Source organism: Metschnikowia bicuspidata, assembly GCF_001664035.1.
Source record: "Metschnikowia bicuspidata var. bicuspidata NRRL YB-4993 chromosome Unknown METBIscaffold_9, whole genome shotgun sequence".
In the NCBI taxonomy this organism is placed as follows: Eukaryota; Fungi; Ascomycota; class Pichiomycetes; order Serinales; family Metschnikowiaceae; genus Metschnikowia; species Metschnikowia bicuspidata.
In genome coordinates, this window is record NW_017387739.1 from 305,380 (window position 1) to 327,119 (window position 21,740).

General features: G+C 46.3%; 8 protein-coding genes across 8 annotated transcripts in view; 4 read left to right on the forward strand and 4 right to left on the reverse strand.

Annotated features, from left to right (window-relative positions):
• Positions 1-1,715: 1,715 nt before the first annotated feature.
• HST3 (NAD-dependent histone deacetylase) lies at positions 1,716-3,209 on the reverse strand (the record flags this gene model as incomplete). The annotated part of the gene is made up of 1 exon (XM_018854460.1): positions 1,716-3,209. One exon carries the CDS (start codon positions 3,207-3,209, stop codon positions 1,716-1,718), a length of 1,494 nt encoding a protein of 497 aa, XP_018709447.1.
• Positions 3,210-4,080: 871 nt separating this feature from the next.
• Positions 4,081-5,898, reverse strand: SNF1 (AMP-activated serine/threonine-protein kinase catalytic subunit; the record flags this gene model as incomplete). The annotated part of the gene is made up of 1 exon (XM_018858221.1): positions 4,081-5,898. One exon carries the CDS (start codon positions 5,896-5,898, stop codon positions 4,081-4,083), a length of 1,818 nt encoding a protein of 605 aa, XP_018709448.1.
• Positions 5,899-6,609: 711 nt separating this feature from the next.
• Positions 6,610-7,185, reverse strand: METBIDRAFT_13958 (uncharacterized protein; the record flags this gene model as incomplete). The annotated part of the gene is made up of 1 exon (XM_018854461.1): positions 6,610-7,185. The coding sequence occupies one exon, from the start codon at positions 7,183-7,185 to the stop codon at positions 6,610-6,612; it is 576 nt and encodes a 191-aa protein (XP_018709449.1).
• A 478-nt stretch (positions 7,186-7,663) lies between these two features.
• METBIDRAFT_33800 (mRNA-binding phosphate metabolism regulator) lies at positions 7,664-8,788 on the forward strand. Its single transcript, XM_018856400.1, has one exon. It carries the CDS (start codon positions 7,829-7,831, stop codon positions 8,657-8,659), a length of 831 nt encoding a protein of 276 aa, XP_018709450.1. The 5' UTR covers positions 7,664-7,828; the 3' UTR covers positions 8,660-8,788.
• A 204-nt stretch (positions 8,789-8,992) lies between these two features.
• Positions 8,993-9,604, forward strand: METBIDRAFT_13960 (putative monooxygenase; the record flags this gene model as incomplete). Its single annotated transcript, XM_018854462.1, has 1 exon — positions 8,993-9,604. One exon carries the CDS (start codon positions 8,993-8,995, stop codon positions 9,602-9,604), a length of 612 nt encoding a protein of 203 aa, XP_018709451.1.
• A 2,086-nt stretch (positions 9,605-11,690) lies between these two features.
• Positions 11,691-13,136, forward strand: NUF2 (kinetochore-associated Ndc80 complex subunit; the record flags this gene model as incomplete). The annotated part of the gene is made up of 1 exon (XM_018858206.1): positions 11,691-13,136. The coding sequence occupies one exon, from the start codon at positions 11,691-11,693 to the stop codon at positions 13,134-13,136; it is 1,446 nt and encodes a 481-aa protein (XP_018709452.1).
• Positions 13,137-14,465: 1,329 nt separating this feature from the next.
• Positions 14,466-16,656, reverse strand: SGE1 (Sge1p; the record flags this gene model as incomplete). The annotated part of the gene is made up of 3 exons (XM_018859176.1): positions 14,466-14,534; positions 14,625-16,244; positions 16,630-16,656. The coding sequence occupies 3 exons, from the start codon at positions 16,654-16,656 to the stop codon at positions 14,466-14,468; spliced, it is 1,716 nt and encodes a 571-aa protein (XP_018709453.1).
• A 2,949-nt stretch (positions 16,657-19,605) lies between these two features.
• The window catches only part of METBIDRAFT_227659 (MFS general substrate transporter), a 2,808-nt gene continuing 673 nt past the window's right edge, over positions 19,606-21,740 (forward strand). Inside the window, exon 1 of the mRNA XM_018855191.1 lies at positions 19,606-20,928. Within this exon, the coding sequence (XP_018709454.1) occupies positions 19,840-20,928 (1,089 nt within the window). The 5' untranslated portion in view covers positions 19,606-19,839. The remainder of the gene's footprint in view (positions 20,929-21,740) is intronic.

Here is a 21,740-nt window from a genome sequence, read left to right on the forward strand (position 1 = left end):
ACTCGAGATAATCTCCTGAATGCACCGAAAAAACTATCCTACCTTTTAGACAATGAAACTAATGATTCTAAGTAATACAAGCGCTCCCCACTCATTTGCAAGACTTAATATAAAGGACTCAACATACGGTTGCCAACCTTCATCATAGTCATATGAGTATCCCCCAGAGGCCAGGAATTTGGTGGCAAAGATGTTGAGCTTTCCCACGGTAGCGAAAAGCCACGTTTTTCAGAAGCAGCAGTGTGGCCTACCTCCCATCTCTCTTTATCGGCACCCACTCTCTGTCCCACGATGATGTTCATCTTCTACCTGACTAATTTCTTGTGATTCATCTGATCAAAGGAGCAAAACTTTGCAAATAATATATAAAACCTTTCACCAGCTTCCAGATACGTACCAAGTGTGGAAACTCGGCCCGCCCGCTTCCGTTACCTCTTGGCCCGTGTCTATTTATGTCCTAGTAACATCTCATGTTAGAACCATTGACAAAGATCTCATTACATACCTTTGGATTTGCTACTTCTTCCTCGCGTCATACATCCTGCTCTAATCCTTCATTCATGTTCGGGACAACGCTTTGGACTGTCCCGCGGCATTGAAGCAATCCAAAGTCTCCATTCCACAAATTGCATCTGCCAGATCTGATGACACCGCAGATGCCTGAATCAGCTCCAAAATAGACATCCCCACATCGAAGTGTTCTCACAAGCAAAACTCAGAAACCCGAAAGTCAGATTCTCTGCCACCAGGACTAATCCGATGTTTTGCCTAAATATGCACCAAGCCTTTCGAGACACTCTTCTTCAAGAAGTTTGTCAAATTTTCTGGCAGAAATCTGCAGGGAAACAGACAATCTGAGGGTCATCAAGTTGGGCTTGTCGAAACATAGCTCAAAGCAAGGGCAGTTGGTAACTTGGAGCTGATTGTTTTTCGATCAAGTTTCCAGAGGTACTTCGTAGAGGTGTACTCAAATTGACAGTAAAGTATGGACTTCAGCCATGACTTAGTTGACCATTAAAATGTAGATTGGTCTCGAGCTCGCTCGCGGGAGCCTTGTTCAAGAAACAGCAAGGCTTCAATTTGTGCTTCTAAGATTTTGGAAGTGAAATGTGATGCCCCAAAATTACTGGTTAAGGTACCACAGAGGAATACTGGGGATTTCTGCGTCCCGTGAACTATCTTTCAAATCTTGACATTCATATCTAAAAGGGCCTAGACTTCATGTTTTCCGAGCAGAAAGATTGCATCGAACAATTGTTCTAGTATATGGAGTGATTTCGGCAAATTACTAAATGTCTTGGAATTCGCCAACCCACGGGAAGCATTGCAGGGTTTTCGATTGTAGCACTGATGATCTATATTATGTCATTTCGAAACCGGCACAGACGACACCTCTTTGTGAGAGCAGCTGACCCACAGAGAAACGATGTTCTATGTTCGTCATGAAACTGATGCCATACATAGCTCCATGCACAAGCAAGTGACAGTTGAGTCAGGGTAATCAGCTGTGCCTCGTGTAATCTAAAAAGGACCCTACTTTTCTTGAAGGAGTAATCTCGTGGCAAATCAGCACAACACCATACCGCACAATCACTGCAGCATTCTATAATCAGTATCCTGTTCAGATTTTAGTGTGTGATATTCCTGGATGTTCACCGAATATAACAAGTGTATGTGGCTGAGTCCAGGAACACCATGTACTGCTTGAACATACCTTAAGCCCCGACCCTCATGGCCTCGCAAACAGCATTCTCCTGTTTGGCCACTCGTCCGTCCATGTTCTCCTTATTTTCGGTGGAGCCATCAAAGTCGTCGCAGTCGGTGGCAACATCACTCTCACTCTCGATCTTGATGCTCTCCGTGAAACTTGGGCATGGAGATGGAAAGTGAGGCTCGACCTTGGCTTTTTTGTTCCGACACGCTTTAAGCGTCGGTCTCTTCCGCTCGCTGGCCAAAGCTCTTTTCTTGGTCGGCGTATTGGGAGGGGTGAGGACAGTATCTCGCGCATTTCCAAGACCGACTCCCGGACCTGCTTCGCTCTTGATAGCATGGTGCTTGGACTTCTCGAGCTTGACTCTATTTGTGGGGTTTTCGATCTTGACTCGGGCCGTCGTGGTTTCGAGCTTGACGCCTTCCGGTTGCTCATTTTTAATGTGGTCATATGGTTTGCTGGGTGACTGTTTGCCCTGGAGCTTTTTCGAGTCTAGCTGCTCCTGCGTCAAAAACAAATCTGGAATTTCGTGCCTCAAAGCACGGATGAAGTCGTCACAGTCACACAAGACCTCGTAATCAACAAGACTGGCAAACTGCTTGGCCACCGGCGACTTGTTGACAAACACCACTTTCCCACCTCGCTCACGCACATTCTTACAGACTGACCGCACCAATTTCTTCACGCCGTCGACTTTCAACAGCGTGCCCATGATCAACACCAAGTCGCATTTCATGCCCATGTCAATGTTGAGTCCCCGGGCCAAAATCTCCGACTGTGGGTGGTTCTCGCCATAAAGCACAATGTCGGGACGCAAAATTCCGATGTTCCCCGTCATCCTCTTCCCCGCATAGAGCCGTTCCTGGAACTTAAGGTAGCAGTTCTCGCATTCGGGGTTTTCTCCTTCCCTGAGCTTGGTCTGGCTTTCGGCAGTCCATTCGTAGTGCGTAAGACACTGCGTACACGAGAGTTTATGTAGATTTCCATGCAACTGAACAACGTCCAAATCCTTCCAATTGTCTCTGAAAGTGCGGGCCAGACCAAGCTCGATCTCGTTGAAATGTGCCGAGTCGATGCCACAGTTCAAGTCGAGACTCTTCTCAATGCTGTCGATGTTTTGCGTGTAGCACCGCAAAAGCTTGTTTTTCTCTTTCAACGTCTTGATGAATTTGTGGGTCTCCGTCGCTTTGGCCTGCAAAGAGTACTTGTAGAGCCCCTCCATGAACGTACAGAAAATCAGGAGCGTTTCGTTGCTTCTGAAGAGCGAAATGTCAAACAAGTCTTGGCCCTTGATGAAGCTCGAGGGGTATTTTGCTTTCACAATGTTGTACAAACCATCGTCGGAGCGAAAGTCTGGGATTCCCGCGTTGCACGAAATCCCGGCCCCGGTCAACATGGTGGTTTTTTTGGCTTTGTAAATGTAACGTGCCACCTCGTGGAGCTTGATCGAGTCATCTGCCGATAGCGCATCTGGATCTAAGATATTTATTGTCTTCATGCTGTCGTTTTCTTTTTAGCTGGAAGGAAAAGAAGCGTACCAGTAAACTTTTGAGGTAGCGGAGAAAGCTAGGCACTTTTGACGTCGAACTCAGGTATGTTGCTGTAACAGTCCCCGTGTCCCGACTATAATACTTGATGAGCCGAGTCCAGAAAGGAAAAAAATAAAAATAAAAAGGCCCAACTTTGTTTGTATGATGTCGGATGGTTTGAAGATATCGGCGTGCTTTTTGTTGCAAGAAAACAATGTGCTTTTTTTCCTCACTGATGTATGTTTTTTCCCTTGGGCCCCAGGTCCGTCAACTCTTTTCTGCCTTCGATTTTCTCACTTCAACTGTTTACATACATGCCCGTTTGGTTAAATTGAGCCTCTATGTAGAGGACCTTTGATTAAATCTGGAGGATCTGGTGCGCGCAGGGGTGAATCGCGCGAGACGGCCTTTCAACGCATTTGTGCTTGCCACGGCCCTCCAAGCTAGTATATTAATATCGTGTGAAGTCTAGGGTTACAGTGCCCACGGCATGAGGGACCTCCCATGCGAATTGTAGGATTCTACGTATGGGCCCCTGTAAGAGTCTTCGCGACGCCCGTGCTCGCACATGCACATGAATCCGAAGGCGTCAACCTGGACGTTTCATCTGCTTGTCTTGCAATCGTGGCCGGCAAGATTTCTAAAAGCCGGCAACAGTTCTAATCAACAAACCCACGCAAGTTTGTCGTGCTCTCGACTTGGCCTGTAAAGCCAAACGCGATTATAACAAAATCCACAACTGGTAGAATAGACTCCTAGCACTTGCAAAAGCATTCGGGGACGGCGTTCGGAACGTACCAGGATGCTCCACGGACTCGGCCTTCAAGAACATTTTCATGATTAGGCTTGTGTGGAATTGACGGCCAACTCCATAATAAGACGAGTGGCAAGATGCAAAAATGGGTATGCTGAAAAGGAGCTCATTTCGTCCACGTCCTGTCTAGCAGGAGGCTCACCCGAAGAGTTTTCCCAGCCATCAAACTTAAAGTCCACCAAGTAGTTGTTGGGTTCTAATTGGAACAACTGTATCCTCATTTTCATCAAATCGGGAGGTACACACTCGCCGTTCTTCGCAGTCTCGTCCACCATTGACGGTCCGTATTTCCATCTAACTCTAATCGTCCAAAGCTCTTCTTCCGTAGGCTTGGACCATTCCGCTCCAAGATTCTTCAACGCCCTATAAATCTCACCCATGACATCTAATGGGTATGATCTAGATCTGATACCGAAATGCCACTTCGTTTTCAGCTTCTTAGACGACACCGGATTGATTTTGTTTTGCCCAGCGTCAGGCTGTTGCATCATGAAAGCCCGATGTATGGACGGAAGCGATGACGGCAAGATAGCAATGGTGGAATTTGGCAACGTAGACAAGTCCGGCACAGTGGCTAAAGTCTGGTAAGTTAATGATTGTTGTACTCCTGGGGCGTGGTGAGAAGCAGGCATATTACTTGCGTTTGTAGTGTTCCATGCTGGAGGGGGACTCAGCGACAAGAAAGTCTCCATTTTCTCTGTCTTGTTTTTCTTGAGGTCTTTCACCAAAGAATGATTTTCTTTCATCAATAGGTAGGCATCGATGATTTCATTGGATTGTTGGTGAGGGTTCTGTTGCTTGTTACAAGAGTGAATAACGTTCAAGATCTCATCTCGGTCATAGCCCATAGTCATGGTTAAAGCGTCAATAACGTCTTCGTCAACTTCAATTTTGTTATGGTTTGTCTTGGACAAGTCAGGTGGCAATAAGTACTCCTCGATTCCTTGCTTGAACCATTCATCTTCCAAGATTTCATGGATTGTGATTCTGTTCAATGGATTCACCACAAGCATTCTCGTCAACAAACTTTTCGCACCTTCTGACAAATAATTAGGTAAGGTGTAGACACCGTTACTAATTTTTTTGAACAAGGCAGGAATAAACTCATCATCAAAGGGCAACCTTCCACACAACATCACATACAAGATGACACCCGAGGACCAAACATCAACCTCGGGCCCGGCGTACAACTTCCCGCTGATAACTTCAGGAGCCGCGTAGTTGGGGGATCCACAACTGGTCTTCAAAAAGTTACCATCGGTCATGATATTAGATAAACCAAAGTCCGCGATCTTCACGTTCAAATGGTCGTCCAATAACAAGTTTTCTGGCTTTAAGTCTCTGTGTACAATCTTGTGTCTATGACAGTATTCGACTGCGGCTATGATTTGCTGGAAAAATCTCCTCGCCTCGTCTTCCGGCATTCTACCCCTTTGCACAATGTAGTCAAACAATTCCTTGCCTGCAAATTCAATCACCATAATAATTTCGTCTTTCGACTTGATGACATCGTAGAGCTTGATGATGTGTGGGTGTCTCAACAATCTGAGGTATGAAATTTCCCTCTCGACTCTACCTTGCATGTCGGACTTTGCCAAAGTCTTTCTGTTGATGATTTTCAAAGCAACTTTTTGGTTCGTCGTCAAGTGCTCAGCCAATTTAACCTTTCCAAAAGACCCCTCACCAAGAGTCTTCAAAACCTGATACTTGCCGATCCTCACTCCTTGAGGTTGCTTAACTTCCAGCTCCAGTTGCTGACTGACATTCTGTGTCTGGTTTTCTGCGTTATGGTGATGATTGTGATGGTGGTGATGATGCTCATGCAGACTGTGAGGCTCTGACATTCTGAATTGTGCTTCGTTCTGCAGGGCCCAACGATATTTTGCGTGTTAAGACTTTTCTCGAAATTGGTAGTCTGGCAGTTGTTGATTAATTTTCGACTGTGCACGCCTGCCTCGCTGTGAGGGTGAGGGGTATCACGCAGGAGCGGGGACTGGGGCCCCATAAAGGCGGGGCAGCATAGAACTCGGGACAGCATGCTAATATGCTTCGATTTGTCACTCGGTATTCACTTTTGTGAAGAATCAATGTAATACGCCTTTCAAAAGACATGCCTGTGCTGTTCTCGAAAAAACACGTTTTAATTATATTTTGTTTCCAGATGACTCAACGAATTATTGTTGTTTACTCGATGCTCCTGTGGTCTGATACACGCGCGTTGACCAATCTTACATGCACCCAAAATACGTGCTCTGAATGAAGTGAAAACTGAAGCAATTTGAGTTAGCACGTAGTGTGATGATTCTTTCAACTCTCCGAGCCAAAAAGTAAAGAGTTCCTTCACAAACCATCGGATTTCCTGGAAGGAGATGGCAATGGGCTGCCAGAACACCCACAGCCTTTAGGTACACATTTTCTTCTCTTCGTAGTTTCCTTGGGCGTGTGAGAAAGTTCTCGTTTTCAAAGCACCCTTCGAGAATTCCTGATCCACCCGATCAATTCCTGATTTCCGATGTCTTCCAAGCCCGGGAGCATCAGTGTGCGCCTTGGTCGTGCTAACTCCTGTTGTAGTTTGTCTTCCTGTCAGGTTTATTCACACGATTAGCCTTCGACGGCAAGGCGCTCTTTCTTTCGGATTCCGGCTCTTTAAAACTGACCCTCGTTCGGGTTTTCGACAAAGAGAGCTTAGGCCGAAGCAGTTCAAGAATGAGGTTTGCTTCTCTACGGGCTTTTTCATCCTTTTCGATCTGCGCTGTCCTATCGTCTACTAGTTGTTGGGGCACGCCATCCGGCGATTCTTGTGCGCTGAGAAGAAGCTGCCATAGCTCGAGACAAAACGCCCGGCTGGTGTCCTTTCCCAAAAAATCGTTCATCTGCTCGCGGATAACACGGATTTCAGGCTCATTATTCTCGGCCCCAACTAAGAGCTCATATATGAATTCCACAGCAACATCGTCATCGGGTAAATGCTCTTCAAGATACTTGACCATCCACTGCTTGATAACAGACATACTCACCTTGGATACGTCCACCAGCACATTGAAACACCGTTCCTCTGCTTTCCTCTGTTTTCTCTTAATTTTCTCTGCCTCTGCCACTTCAGCTTCCTTCCTATTTAAATTCGGTACCATTTTGGTGATGTATGCGGTTATCTACTGCGATATGAAAAGATGTGGTGACAAAGTTCGAGTCTTGCCGCCATTCAACTATCCTATCCTGATGATTGGGATGCTTCGCGCGCTTGCTCATCTATATCCGCGCGAGCTTAGTAGTAGTGTTTTTTTCGTTCATGCGGTGACGCTTCTGATGCATGCCAATCTCGACATGTGGATGCCTTTTTGATGAACGAGGCGCGAAACCTAGAACACCAAAAAAAGATGTAGTACAAAAAGTGACTCGCAGAGATAAGGGATTTTGACCCTGAGGTCTTGAGTGCCTGCACAATGTTTTTGTGGCAGGAACCTGGCTGCAAATCCGCATGAAGAGCGAAATCTATATAAAAGCAGACCTTCATGACATTTTTGGAAATTTGGAACTCATCTTTTGGTGTAAGCTTCAATACATCCTAAAAATTTGATCTCATTTGAGCAGTATTTGTGAACACTCGTATCTGCAACTGAACACAACCCCTTTTGAAAAGCGGTCTTTTATTTGGCAAGATCTTTACTAAGAGAGTGCAATTTGAGTTTACTTGAATTAATCCAAACTCCTGACACTCCTTTTGTTTATAGCCAGACATATCTCATAAAGCACCTTTTTTCCACTACACTGAAGATGCTGCTGCTTTTCGATTCAAACTTACTCGTCTTCAAGGTGCCGCCCAGATCAAGACTCAAGGAGCCATGCACAGCGAACACACTTCGAAATTTGGAAATCGTCACAGAATTGGCAAACTACACTCATGGAATTGATGTGGTTTGCACACCAAACATCTGGGCGCCAGAATACCACGATTATTTCGGCGAAGCCTCGCGAAGTGTCAGTGAGACGACCATCCCTACATCTGCTACTACCCCCTCATCTGTCTCAATTTTTTCTTCAGTGTCGATAAATTCTTCGAATTCACAAGGCTGGTGGCCAGATGACAGTGACTACTTCGACCTGCCTGACACGGCCCCTAGTCAACCTGAATTCAAACGGTCCTTCTTTCGCTCAGAAGGTAAGCCCTTTGACGTTGGTGAGAGTGCGCGATTCTTTGTAATTAAATCCTATAGCAGTTTAGACGTACAAGCATCTATCCGCAATGGAATATGGGCGTCAACGGAACTCGGAAACAAACGGCTCGATAAGGCGTTCCGGGAATCGCAAGGTGGGGTCTACTTATTTTTTTCTGTGAACGGCTCAGCAAAATTCTGTGGAGTCGCGAGAATGCAAAGCGCCATTGACTTCACGCAAGCCAGTGACATCTGGGTAGAGTCCAGTCGCTGGAAAGGCATATTTCCTGTCGAGTGGCTCATTGTGAAGGAAATTCCCAATCGCTTGCTTCGTCACTTGAGAGTATACCTGAATGAGAATAAGCCGGTGGCTAATTCTAGAGATACTCAAGAGCTACCATTTGATATAGGCATTGCTATGATGGGCACTTTTGACACATATATTGATTAAAAGACTCAGAGCATAGACGCATGCGTGTATTGGAGTGCAGGTGCTCGTTCAAGTGGCAAGACAGCGAGCGCGCCGCCGTCTGAATATCATGCGATGTGAAGGTTTGTTACATACCCTCAACAAGACCACCCAGAACGGTGATTCAGAAATATCTGTAGATATCCTGAAACGACAAAAAACCATCCCAAAAAACACTCAATGTTTCCCAGCCGGCTTTCCCCCAGGGTGAACCAAGTCTCTCCGCTTTTAAGGAGAGCTCTGTCGAAGGCTAGCGCATCTAGTCCTAAATCCAAAAGCGGAACGATAAAGCAAGAAGATGTAGAATACGGAGCAATGTCGAAAGCCCAGAAGGCGTTTCTTGACCGTGTTATAAGGGTGGACCAAGCAGGCGAGTTAGGCGCCAACTACATCTACATGGGACAATACGGTGTTTTATCCCTGAAATACCCCCACTTGAAGCCTATCTTGAAACACATGTGGGAGCAAGAGATCTACCACCATGATAATTTTAACCGTCTTCAGACAGAAAGGCGGGTGAGACCCTCGCTTTTCACACCTTTGTGGAAAATCGGAGCAGTAGCTATGGGGGCAGGGACTGCTCTCATCAGTAAAGAAGCTGCCATGGCATGCACAGTTGCTGTAGAGACTGTCATAGGTGGGCATTACAACCAGCAGCTCCGCGTTTTGATGAAGCAGTACAATATCGACGCTTTTGATAAAAAGACCGGTGAGCTACTTCTGCCCGAGCAATTGACTGAGGCTGCACGCACGTCGCCTGAGCTTTCTAAGTTAAAAGATATGATCAGTACATTTAGGGATGACGAACTAGAGCATTTGGACACTGCCGTTGAAAATGATGCTGAGAAAGCAGTGCCATACATCTTGCTCACGGAAACCATCAAGTTGGTTTGCAGGGGTGCCATCTGGACAGCCGAGAGAGTATGATGTTTCTGGCAGCCATTCTGTATGTTATGTCTCATGCGGCCAGTATAAATGAACGAAGTAATGCGCGAACTGAGGATTCACGCCTGACTCGAACTCTTCAGTGAGAGCTCTGGGTTGAGCTTTGTCGCGTCGCAAAAAAACATGTTGTGCGCTATTCATCGATGAAAGCTGTGAGGAGCCATATGTGCCCATGGAATATTCTGTCGTCTTGGGCCGGGTACAATTGTTTAGCTCAAGCTGGTTTTCTCGTTTTTTCGCATGAAAGGACAGATTCACTTTGCACGCATAGAAAGCGTCTAAACATCTTAAGACCTTCATAGGCTGAAGAAGGTGATAGTTCTCTGTTGCTTCACGCATGATTTACCGTCGGCATCACGTACTTTCACTGGCTATAGGAGAACTTCCAGGACATGTGTCGTTCGCGGACTCAAAGGCAATTGAGGCTGGTGTCAATGTATATAGGTTATATCCCTGCCCGAAAGAACGTCCTAATGTGGGTTGATGAAATTGACTGCGAGCGAAACTTGCATTATATCGTCACTTTTTCTCATCAGTTCTAGAATAACCCGGATATCATTTGTGTGGTGAAATAATGCGAGAAAGGCATCCTACAAAACGATAGATTCGACACTGAGATTAGTATTCCATACAGAACGTGCTGGCACTGCTTTCAAAGTGCAAAATAGTAATTACACCAGAAGACAAATGTTCTCTGAATGTGCAGTTGTCTTAGATCATGGTCTTCTTCAAATAGATCGGCTGTACCACGGAAGTTGCCAGTCAATATATGAGAAGTTTATGAATTAACATGAATATTTCAGTGTCTGGGCTGGGCTGTGGTTACTGAGGTTCATATAGATAGGTATCCTGCTTCAAGGCGATGACCGACGCTGTGGAAGCAGAACACTCAAAAATGACTACAACAGAGAGTTAAAATACTATCCGGGTCAAGCACACTAGAGTATAAAAAGATTTTTCGATTGTGTTTACCTTAAAAGTGTTGCGATCATTGTCATCACACTCAAAGTTCGAATACGTGCTCATAACAGTAAATCTCATTACGTAAATATACCGTCAGAAACCACGGTTTTTTCGGGGTATAGAACAGTGATATTACTTATTCGTTGATATATCGTGTGTTTTGTTCTTTAACTTTTGACAAAATATTCCTCTTCGAATTATATTGTGATTGGGAAAGTGACCAATGTACTTGGATTTTTAAGAACATGGTTGCGAAAAGATGAGACTTGCAAATTACGAAGTAGGATAAAAATATAACACGTTCCTGGAACGACAAGGCCCGCCTAGATCTTTCATTAATTTATTACATGGTCTCAGGTTTAAGTCCCTTTTTTTCCTTTGATTCTTTTTTTAGCGAGATCAACGACTTCGTATGTCTAGTGAGTTGACGCATGTAGCCTTAGATTGAGGCAGGGCACGACGAGAAAAACGCTCTTTATCTGACAAAAGAGCCCCACAACTACTAAATTTCCAGAAAAGTCAGATGAAGGCCGTTCTCTGCGAGCCAGAAAACCAAAGTCCGTATCTAGGAAAATTTATGAAGATGGGCGAAGCATGGCCGTGTATATAGACACGATCTGCAATGGAGGACTAGAGCACTCAAGGCACACTAGACTCATAGCATAGCAGAACAAGCGGTACAGAATAGAGGGCTAGAATAAATAAGAAGAAAGCAAGCAAAAAAATGAAGAGAAGAACAGAAGAAGATCAATGAGGTGGGAAACTCAGGAAGAACCAAAAACGAAGAACCAACACAAGGAAGAATCAGTGCGAAGAACGATACCAAGGATCAGCCAAAACAAAGAGAGATTCCAAGTCCGGAAAGAAACCGAAGAGAAATACCAAGTCCAGAAAGAAACCAAAACATCCGTGCCAGCCAGAAGCGCGCATCTGCTCCACCCCACGAAACACGTCCGGCCCACGCACCCGTACATCCCACATCACGCAAACCTCACCACAACAGCCCCGATCCACCTCAACACGGCCCGCCAACACGACCCGGAAACCGATCCCTTTTGCGCCCTGCCAGCGCACGCAGCATTGACCTGAAATTTTCTTGGCGCCCATGTCCCGCCTCAACGCGACGCGTCCCGGCGCAGCGTACATGGCCCATTCGACCCGCGGCCATCTTGTGACCAACGACGAGTTTCCGCTCTTGGATTTCCGGGAGCTTTCGCAGTGTTTGCAGGAGTGCGATTTTGCCGCCAGCGAGGAGCTCGTGGCGCGGCCGTCCGGCTCGTACATCCGCAAGTTGTTTGAGCAGATCTTGGACACATTCATCGGGCTTTCTCCGGACTACTGTGGCGGCACGGCCAGGGACTTGCTCCAAACGCCCGGGCCTGCAGGCGGCGCGGACAGCGGCGGCGCGGACGCCGACGACACGGCGGACGCGGTGCACGTGCTCGTGTTTTTCCGGGCCGTGAACATGTTTCTCCAGAAGTGCGGCATTCTGGACTTCACGCTCCTGGACTTGGTGCGGCCGGACCCGCTCCGGACACAGCGCGTGCTCAGCGGCGTGATCAACTTTGCCCGGTTCCGCGAGGAGCATTTGCGCGAGTGTGAGCTGCTAGCGAAGGAGGCCGAGGAGGCCATGCAAGAGGTGCGCAATCTCGACGACGAGCGTGTGGATTTGGCCAACCGCATCGACAAGTTGCGGCGGCGTCTCAAAGAAGGAGACGCTGCAGGCGCTGCGGCCGGCGGCTCAGCGGCGGCGCAGAAATCGCTGCTTGCTCAGTTGCTCAAGTACAACTCGAAGCTCGAGCAGGAGCTCATCAAGCTCCAGAAGTCCCAGGAGGTTTTCAAGAAGGAGCACGCGAGCTACAGGGAGACCAAGGCGCGGCTCATCGAGAAGCTCGAGGACCAGCATTTCCTTCTCAGCGAGTCCGAGCGCGAGCTCCTGAAGATCGAGGCGTACGCCTCTGCAGACCCGGCGGTGGTGAGGCAGGTGGTGGCGGATCTAAGGCTGCATTCGCAGGCGGCGGAGGAAGAACTCAAGAAGTCCGAGACCACCGTGCGCAACAAAACCAGGACGCAGCAGGCCGTGCAAACCGTGGAGGACGAGCTCCGCAACCTCATCAAGATCGTCCAGGAAATCAGCAACGACATGAAGGTGCTCGACGCGGCCAAGGACAACTACGCGCGCCAGAACGACGAGCTCAGCAGCAAGCAGCAGATTTCGGACGAGTTGACGGTGCATCTCGAGAGAGCCAAACGGCAGTTCCAGAAGTCCGAGGAAAAGATCGCCAAGCTTCGCCAGCAGGCGCTGGAAAAGGAACAGGCCGCCCACGAGAAGTTTTTGGCGCTCGAGATGGAATACGACATGTTGACGCAAGACCGCGACGCCAAGCAGGAGAAGCTTGACCGAACGAAGAAGGAGAACAGCCAGATCGAGGCCGACATCCGCAAAATGAAGCTGGACTTCGACTTCGAGTTCCGCAACACCACCTCTGCCGTGGCCAAGCTCAATGCCCACATCCGCCAGTACTTGGAAGATATCTCCAGGCATCTTTGACCACTCGTTTGTCTGTCGGCGGGTCTGCTGCATGATGGCTCCAATGGATACTGACAGAGTGCTCAACAGAGCGCTAAACAAAGCTCTTTTTGCCGGTTGTGTGCTGACCTTCTGGCGAGATGTTTGTGTTACAGTGTGCTACTCTTGCCGTGAAAGTCTCACTCTTCCCGTCGCGTGCCCTGCTTTTGAAAGCTTTTTGATCTTGATTTCATTGTCACAGACAAAATAGGTGAGACTTTGTTGATCCTCCAATATGCATCACGAGCATGATTCCGGACTGCTTACAAGGTCAATGTTGGAAATGAGACTAAAATATGCTTGTATGTCCTCATGGCGTACAGCCTCCTTCTTTAGAACACAGTCGATAATCGCCTACATTATTTGAAGGGATTCATGTCCAGCATTATTCAATAGGACATCACCAAGAGAATTTTTGTCACGGATGACAGAAAAAGTTACGTACAACTTCAGAGAAACGCACTTTGATAACATATAATTTGTGGAATTGGAGATCTCTCAACATGGAGTACATGTGCAAGTCTCGAAATCAACTCCAGCATGACGAACCCAAGGATTTGGACCACCAGTGCAGTTAAGAATTTACTCAGTGCTTGGTGTTGCGAATAAAATGCTGATCTCGCCATATTGACGCATAACCGACATTTTAGGGCTCGCTGTAAGAGTACCAAATTGGACGTAATACCTTGCTCGACTTGGTTGTCGAAGCGACAAATCTACTCGGGTACTACACTCGATCCTTTTCTCTTCTGAGTAGATATATCAGTCATAGCGTGCCTTGTGGAGGCCCACATGTTTACCAACGCTTGATCTATGAATGTTTTCTTTTTCACATTGTGGTTACATCACGTTTTTGTCAACTGGTGGTTTAATTTGGCTTCTTTTATATATTTGAATTATATTACGACCATGCCAGGTAATAAAGTTAAAGGTATAGTTTTCGACAAAGCAAGTCCGATGACTTGTAGTATTCAGATTTTGTTTACCTCGTTGCGTCAAACATTCAATTTTTTTCATCAAATTATCAGTGCAACTTAAGAATAACTTCCTAACCCATCTGGATTTTAAACGAAACAAAACTTACTGATTGCCGACATTTGTCACTATAGGGATGCGTCAATGCATCACACGATGTCTTCGAAATCTCGAGTGCAGTTATGGGAGATCAGTCTGGCTAGAAAATTTGACGGATGATGGCCAGAGAGATAGAGCTTCCAAGGAAACGTTCGACGGTACTCTGTTATCCTCAACCCGAATTTATTTGTATTCATATGCAATAATTTATTAAGTTCACAGTCATTTAAGTGACAATTAGGCGTTAAACGGTGTGATTTTGAACACAAGGATGTTTAAATGAGGATTGCCCAAAAACACAAAAAACTAAGTGGAAACAGTTTTGACCTGGAAATCATCAGCTGCTTGTGTCTGTTGCAAATCTTCGCTTGGAGAAGAGACCAGCTGCTTTTCCACATCTTCCTCATCAGAAGGAAGCTTTTCTTTCTTTGCCGTGTGTTCGATTTCATCAGCTTTAGGAATCATCTTGTTTGTGGACATTGCAGCTGCAATCAAGCATAAGCAAGCGAAGGCCAAGTCTAAGTAGAACACATCATGCAAAGCTTTCATAAACGCGTCCAAAACAAGATCACGGGCGTCGCTTGGAAGTGCCCAGATAATGCTTGGGGATGAAAGTAAAGTTTTCGCTGGAACAGAAGCAAGCGCCGGCACATCAGGGTTATCCACTATAGCTTGCGATATATACTCAGATCCCCGAGTCAAAAGCATAAGCTGGGACATTGTAACTCCTATGACCCCACCTAAAGTTCTCATAAAGTTAACAAAGACGGTCACCAAGATCATAGATCCTGGAATATGGCCCGGTGCTTTGAGTTGCGCTGAGAGCAAGGTACTTTGGAATTGAAGTCCGACAGAAACGCCCACAGGAATAAGCAATCCGATGTGAGCGGATGTGCTTGTGTCTCTGTCTAAAAGCAAAAGAATGCCGACACCAATTGGCGAAAGAATCCCCGAAATCATCATGGGGACTTTGATGAAGTATAGGTACCTGATGAAGATTCCATTGAATGCAGAGGCCACCGATACACTGATGACCAAGGGAAGCAAGTCAATTCCAGATTGCCAGGCAGACGCATTAAATATGACCTGAAAGTAAATGGCGAGGTAGTTCACCAAACTCAAAAAAAACGCAAAGTTGAAGAAAGCCATGAAACCAGACCCCAAGATCTGAGGCGTTGTGACAAACTCCTTGAGGATGAGGGGGTTTTTCGAGAGAAGGAAGTTGTAAACTGCAAAGACCACCAACACAACGCCTCCAATGGTGAAGAGACAGATGATGGCAGCCGAATCCCATGCATACTCGTTCCCGCCAAACGTGATGGCGAGTAAAACCAACACTAAACCGGCCGAGATGAGGATGGTGCCCAAGTAGTCGATTTTGGACAATTTCGCTCGAATGTGGCCCAGTGGTCTAGGCGGGTGGAAGAAGGTGAGCATGAGCACCAAAGCAATGGCTCCTAAGGGCAAGTTGATATAAAAACACCACCTCCACGTGACGTGCGACGCAAAGGCACCGCCAATAAAAGGCCCGCTGACTGATGCCACAGAAAAAGTGATACCAATAAGCGACATGGATAATGCACGCTTATTGATCGGCACAGACTCGGAAATAATGACCACCACCATGGCTTGGACAGCACCGCCGCCAATACCTTGGATGACTCTGCCACCAATGAGCATATCAATACTGTTTGCTAGAGCGCAGACAAGCGAGCCGATTTCAAAGATGACGATTCCAACGCACAATGTGTATTTCCTTCCAAAAGCAATGGACACTTTGCCGTACAGCGGCGCCAAACACGCCACAGGAAGAATGAACGCCGAGGTCAACCAGCCGACCTTTGAAAAAGAGCCGAATTCATCACTGACCACAGTTAAAATCGTCGAGACAATGGTTTGGTCGAGTGCCACAATGAACATCGCAATCACCACACTGGTGAGAATGAGAGGCAAACGAGCACCATTCACATATTGGTCGGTGGCTGTGGTTCCATCGCCGGCGTCACTCTGGATAAACTTTTTTTGAAGAGCTTTTTCCAGGGAAATTTGCTGTGGAAGTATATCGTCTATGTTTGGGGACGTATGAGTTTCTGAGGCTCTTGAATTGGAGGTGGAGAGCTCGTCTTTTGATGCGATAGATGGGGCCATAGCAAGCTTGGCGAGTCAGGAAAACTCGGACTAACACTGATATGGGAGCACAGTAAATTTAGAAGCTGATGACTGTGGATTCAGCAGCGCGGTGTTGTGGCGTCTTGTGCCCAATAAATCTGATAATGGTTGCTAAAGTCTGGGGCGACGGACGGGGCATCTTTCAATGGATGGCCACAAAAATGTCGCGGGCAAATGTCGCGGGCAAATGTCGCGCGGGATCATGCAAGAGGTTCCCACCGGGCACGGCTACCCCGCCATTCGAGCCGGCGGCAGTCATGATAAAATAAATATTGGTGACCCTCAATTCTCAAAATTCTCGAGCGATTTATTTGAATCGCTTCTTCTGAAAGCTTACCAATTAAGCGCTTGATCTTGAAAATAAACACAGTCTGCATCCAGAAGACCCCTGGCGTTATAGAATTCTTCCTCTTCATCAAAGATTTCCTCCTCTTCATCAAAGACTTTCCCTCTTCATCAAAGACTTCCTCCTATTGATTGCAATTATGTTGTTATGTTCTATGGTTTTTAGACTTTGTAAGTTTATACAACCACTCTTTCAAGACAAAGGGTGGTTTGGGAACCATAAAGCTTAAATCAGCCGATGTGGTTCCTGCTGGTTGCCACATCTTAAGTCATGTACAGCTCCAACTTGGGCGCCATACTCACATTAAAATAATTTTGTTTCGTTTGGCTGGACGAAGCGGTGATTTCTGGCAAAGAAGAAGTATGGGGTTTTGGGAATCAGGTTTTTGGATGAGCCGGACGAACCCGTGGTTATATGCACGCCGTCAACGCTGGCTCGCTTGAGATGCCGTGATGTCATTGAAAATAAACGTGTTTTGCCTCTTGAGCTTCTTGCAAATTGTTAGTGGTGTCTCAATTAAGCTATATAAACGTGAAAGACGTCTATGTTTTTTCCTCCTCTTGTTTTCTACCGAATTGAAGGTGTTTTCGATTGACTTTATACTCCAAAGGTCTTAGACGGCTCCTGCCTGAAGGCTTGCGAATTCAGACGGTTCCTGACGGAAGTCACGTGACAGAGTCTCGACAATCGATTGTTTTGTCTCTCACAAAGAATCTGGAACAAGACTATTTGGCGCAATATTTGCAAAAAGCTGATTTTGCGAAGCAGCAATAAGTTTGGCTGCTACACTTATATTAAGAAAGGTGTCCAACACTAAGCTGATAGCGCGGGTGATCATTTATGGTATGAAACACCGTTGGACAGATATCCCATTGGGTTTTAGAGAGCCGTTCTATCTTGCCTTCTGTAAACTGGACTTCTAAGCATGGTAGTGCGTGGAAACAAAAATGTCGATAGTCGTTTTGAAACAATGACTTACAAGAGTAAAGAACACATTTTCATAGGGCTTCATGAGCAAACGTGCTACGTGGCGACATCACGTCAAGTTGAGAGCAGAGACAGTACAATGTGCAGACACGCATGCACAACACACACACGCATACTGTGTACAGTGCTCTCTGCATATCCTCGCATTTCCGCGGTAATAAATCCACGAGATTACCGGGGGTCTCGTTTGTTGCATCTGGTTGTCTGTAGACAAACACCAGAGCAAAAGCAATAGTCCAAAGCATAATTTGCCGTAGTTAGACTTGAAATGCTCTTGAAAACCTTGTTCACAATCTGGGTGCAATACCATCTTGGAATCACGAAATCTGCATGAAAAGAGGGCTGGTCAAACGGGCGGAAGCTGACTGTCTTCATCCCGCTAGACTATAGTAGACACACATTCCAGCGTCTATCCTGGAATGTTTCTTAGAGGTGTCCTCTACCAGGAAATCAAATGTGGAATTGTATTTGTCAGCTTTGCTGTGATTTGGCGACATCAGTAACAAGCTTTCATTCATCTTCAAGAAGTGAGAAAATTTCCCAAGTACCTGACAAATAGTTTGATTTATTTTCTCAGTGGAGCTATGAGAAGATTTCAAGCTGTTCTGTGATGCAACTACAAACTTCAGACTTTCCTCTTGATTGAATTTTCATCATCGCGTCTTTTACTCCCCTGCTGTTTTGGATGAGGAAAAAAAAACGCAAAGGACAGAGGGTTGCGCCTGAACATGCTATAATGACATCAATTCCAGGCCCCGGAGGTTTTCGGGCCCAGCAAAGAGCACTGTCTCATCACCCCGGCGATTCGTTTCATTCCAGGTTGCTGCGAAATATCCAGTTGCTGAGTTTTCGGATGACGAGCCACAAGTGCAGGTGCGGAGTTAGGGCACATCGCCTTTTGCAATATACCACGTACATGCGACAATTGGAGAATGTCTGCATGCCCGGCGTGTGTGTGCACGAGAGTGTGGGGGTATGGCATCCGCGATACAATTTCAGAACAATCCGCCACATAGAATAACCTTTGCAGTACCGTGTAATCTCACCATTTTTCAAAACCCCCTGTTGTTTAACGAAGCAGGTCAGGATATCCTCAGGTGGTGGTTTCCAATATGGTGTCTTTTAGCAAAACGCGATACCATTCTTTAGTTTAGAGCCTCCTTCCGGGTCAGAATGTATTTGAGCTCTTCAAATCTGGCTCTCTGTCAGTCCCAAAATTGCCCAGAAAAAAGCTGTCACATATTGGCGAGATGTGTCTCAAAAAATTTTTGCCTTTGAGCTGGTGCTTGGCGATCGGCTGAGACCTTGTGCGAGCTTCTTTTGGAACAACGATAAGGGACATACGAACGGATAAAACCGGGTTGAAATCATATGCAGTTTGATTTCTGATAAAGGCTGCCCCACACGATGAGACAAGGGCTCCTCCAAGCCCCCATACACTCTGAGAAATTCTTTTGTGCCCGATGGTTTCTGTGTTTTGCGATTTTCTGTCCAATCGCAAAATGGCATAGGGCAAATTCCCCGGGCTAGAGTGCGTCTGTAGTGCATGGGGCACGGCGGGATTACGCGCCCAGCTGTACAAGGAGACTGGCTCGTAATTCTTTTTGGGGTAATGCCGGGTCTTATGCCTATAGCAATCATGAAAAAAAGTAATTGAGCACTAGGTGCAGTGGGCAATGTGAGGCCTCATTTAGCCCATAGTTCTTGCCAAAAAGCCAAGCAGTAAACTGAAGATGTTCAGTTTTCGACTGTGCCAGCCATCTCCACAAGCACCTGATATCAGAGTAAACATAAGCAATGCTCGATATCCACATATACCACCAGCTTACGAAGAGGTGCTCGCAATAAGTCCCGGATATCAACCGGAAAAGTACGCCCCACTTTTTATTCACGCGGCTGTACTGCACCTGCCTGCACATAAACATAGTCCCTCGCATTGCATGTAGGTGCAAATATGCCAATTTGCGGGGCTAGTCAATTTCAGATTTCACCCTAGGACATCCCTAGGACAGAAGCACAGCAAGACACATATAAGAAGAGAATACCCCGTCACTTTTGTAGTATTGTGGTTTTGGTTTGAAAGATCAGAAGTCGAAATCCCATCCCATCATGCCTGTGTCTATGACCTCGTCCGTGCATTCGGAGCTTGTGAGAAACCATAATAAAAATGCTATCAAGCCTCCATCATTGACCGCAAGATCCATCAAAAAGTATTTTGCCACTAGATTCTCGACGCTTTTTGTATCGAAAGAAGAAAGGGCACAATACACATGGAGCCAAATGCTCAACCCATTTGGAGATTTAAAGCACATGACTTTGAGAAATTGGAACTTCTTCTTCATGGGTTTCGCAGCATGGACATGGGACTCGGTCGATTTTTTTGCTGTTTCTTTGAACGCCAGCAGTATGGCAGAAACATTTGACAGAAGCGTCAAGGATGTCACGTGGGGTATTACTTTGGTGTTGATGCTAAGATCGGTGGGCGCCTTGCTTTTTGGGTACTGGGGTGACCGGTACGGTAGAAAGTGGCCCTATGTTATCAACTTGAGTTTGTTGGTAGTTCTTCAAATCGGCACTGGTTTTGTGCAGACATATGAGCAATTTTTGGGAGTACGTGCAATTTTTGGTGTTGCCATGGGTGGTGTGTATGGGTTCTCGTTGGCCACATCTTTGGATGATTCTCCGGTCGAATGCAGAGGTGTATTATCGGGTATATTCCAAGAAGGATACGCGTTTGGATATCTCTTGGCGGTGATTTTCAATCGCGCCATCACTGATAATTCACCACATGGATGGAGAGCATTGTTCTGGTTTGCAGCGTGTCCACCTGTTCTCTTCATTGCATGGAGATTGTGGCTTCCAGAAACCGAAACATACCGTCGTCAAAGAGGGGTTGCTAAGGCACGAAAGAAACTAGAAGGCCATTTGAAATGGTATCAGCCCTCGGAAGACACAAAAGACGCTTTGAAAAGATATTGGCTCACCATGATATATTGTGTGTTGTTGATGGCTGGCTTCAATTTTATGTCCCATGGATCGCAGGACTTGTACCCCACACTTCTTTCCAAACAGCTCGAGTTTGGCGAGGACAGATCAACAGTCACCAATGCCGTTGCCAACTTGGGCGCCATATTTGGTGGAACTGTTTGTGGACACGCCTCGACATTCATTGGAAGACGCTTGACGATCATCTGTGCTGCCTTCTTTATGCAAGCAGGCGTACAAGGAGCATGGGGTGTGATTCCCGTTCATTTGTCCGAGCTTTCGCCACCAGCTTACAGATCTTTGGTTGTGGGATTGTCTTACCAATTGGGTAACATGGTTTCATCGGCATCTTCGACTATTGAGTCCAGTCTTGGCGAACAATTCCCAATTACTACGACATCCGGCGAAGCTGCCTACGACTACTCCAAGGTGATGAGTATTTTTGTCGGCTGTGTGTTTGGATATGTCTTAATTGTCACGCTTGTAGGACCAGAAAAGCGGGGCGTCGGATTTGAGACAGAGGGTGTCTTGATCCATGCAGAGGAAGCAATACCAACAGGTCATGTAAGTGAATCTGGACTTTCAAAACGCGAGGCAATATATCTGGAAAGCTCTTCCAGCCTGTCGCAATGAACCTGGGCTAAGAATCTACATGATGGGCAATATTGTGGTATTTCTGTCTTGAAATATGGTGTTGGTTTCAGGATGGCTTTTACAGATGGTTTCTTGGGCGCTATGGTGTGAATATACTTCGAGAAGGATGTGAAATTAATGATTATGATGAGATTGTGGCTTAATTTAATGCCAGTTTCACAGGAAGAGACCGATGAAGATAGTGCAGTCATGGAGGCGTATTGTGAGGACCTCGTATGCAATTGAGCAGCCTGCACTGATCACTTGGGACCTCTTCCTAGAAAATCAAGGAGATCAAGCTCTTCGTCTTCGCCCGCAGAGTCATTTGTCTGGGTAGACCTTCTTGGTGCCTGCTTCAATGCTTTTTGAAGTCCTTTGACAAACGCTCCATC

What these genes read in the sequence shown, in the direction of transcription:
- METBIDRAFT_33800 (XM_018856400.1), top strand. Translation starts at nt 7,829, where the DNA reads ATGCTGCTGCTTTTCGATTCAAACTTACTCGTCTTCAAGGTGCCGCCC.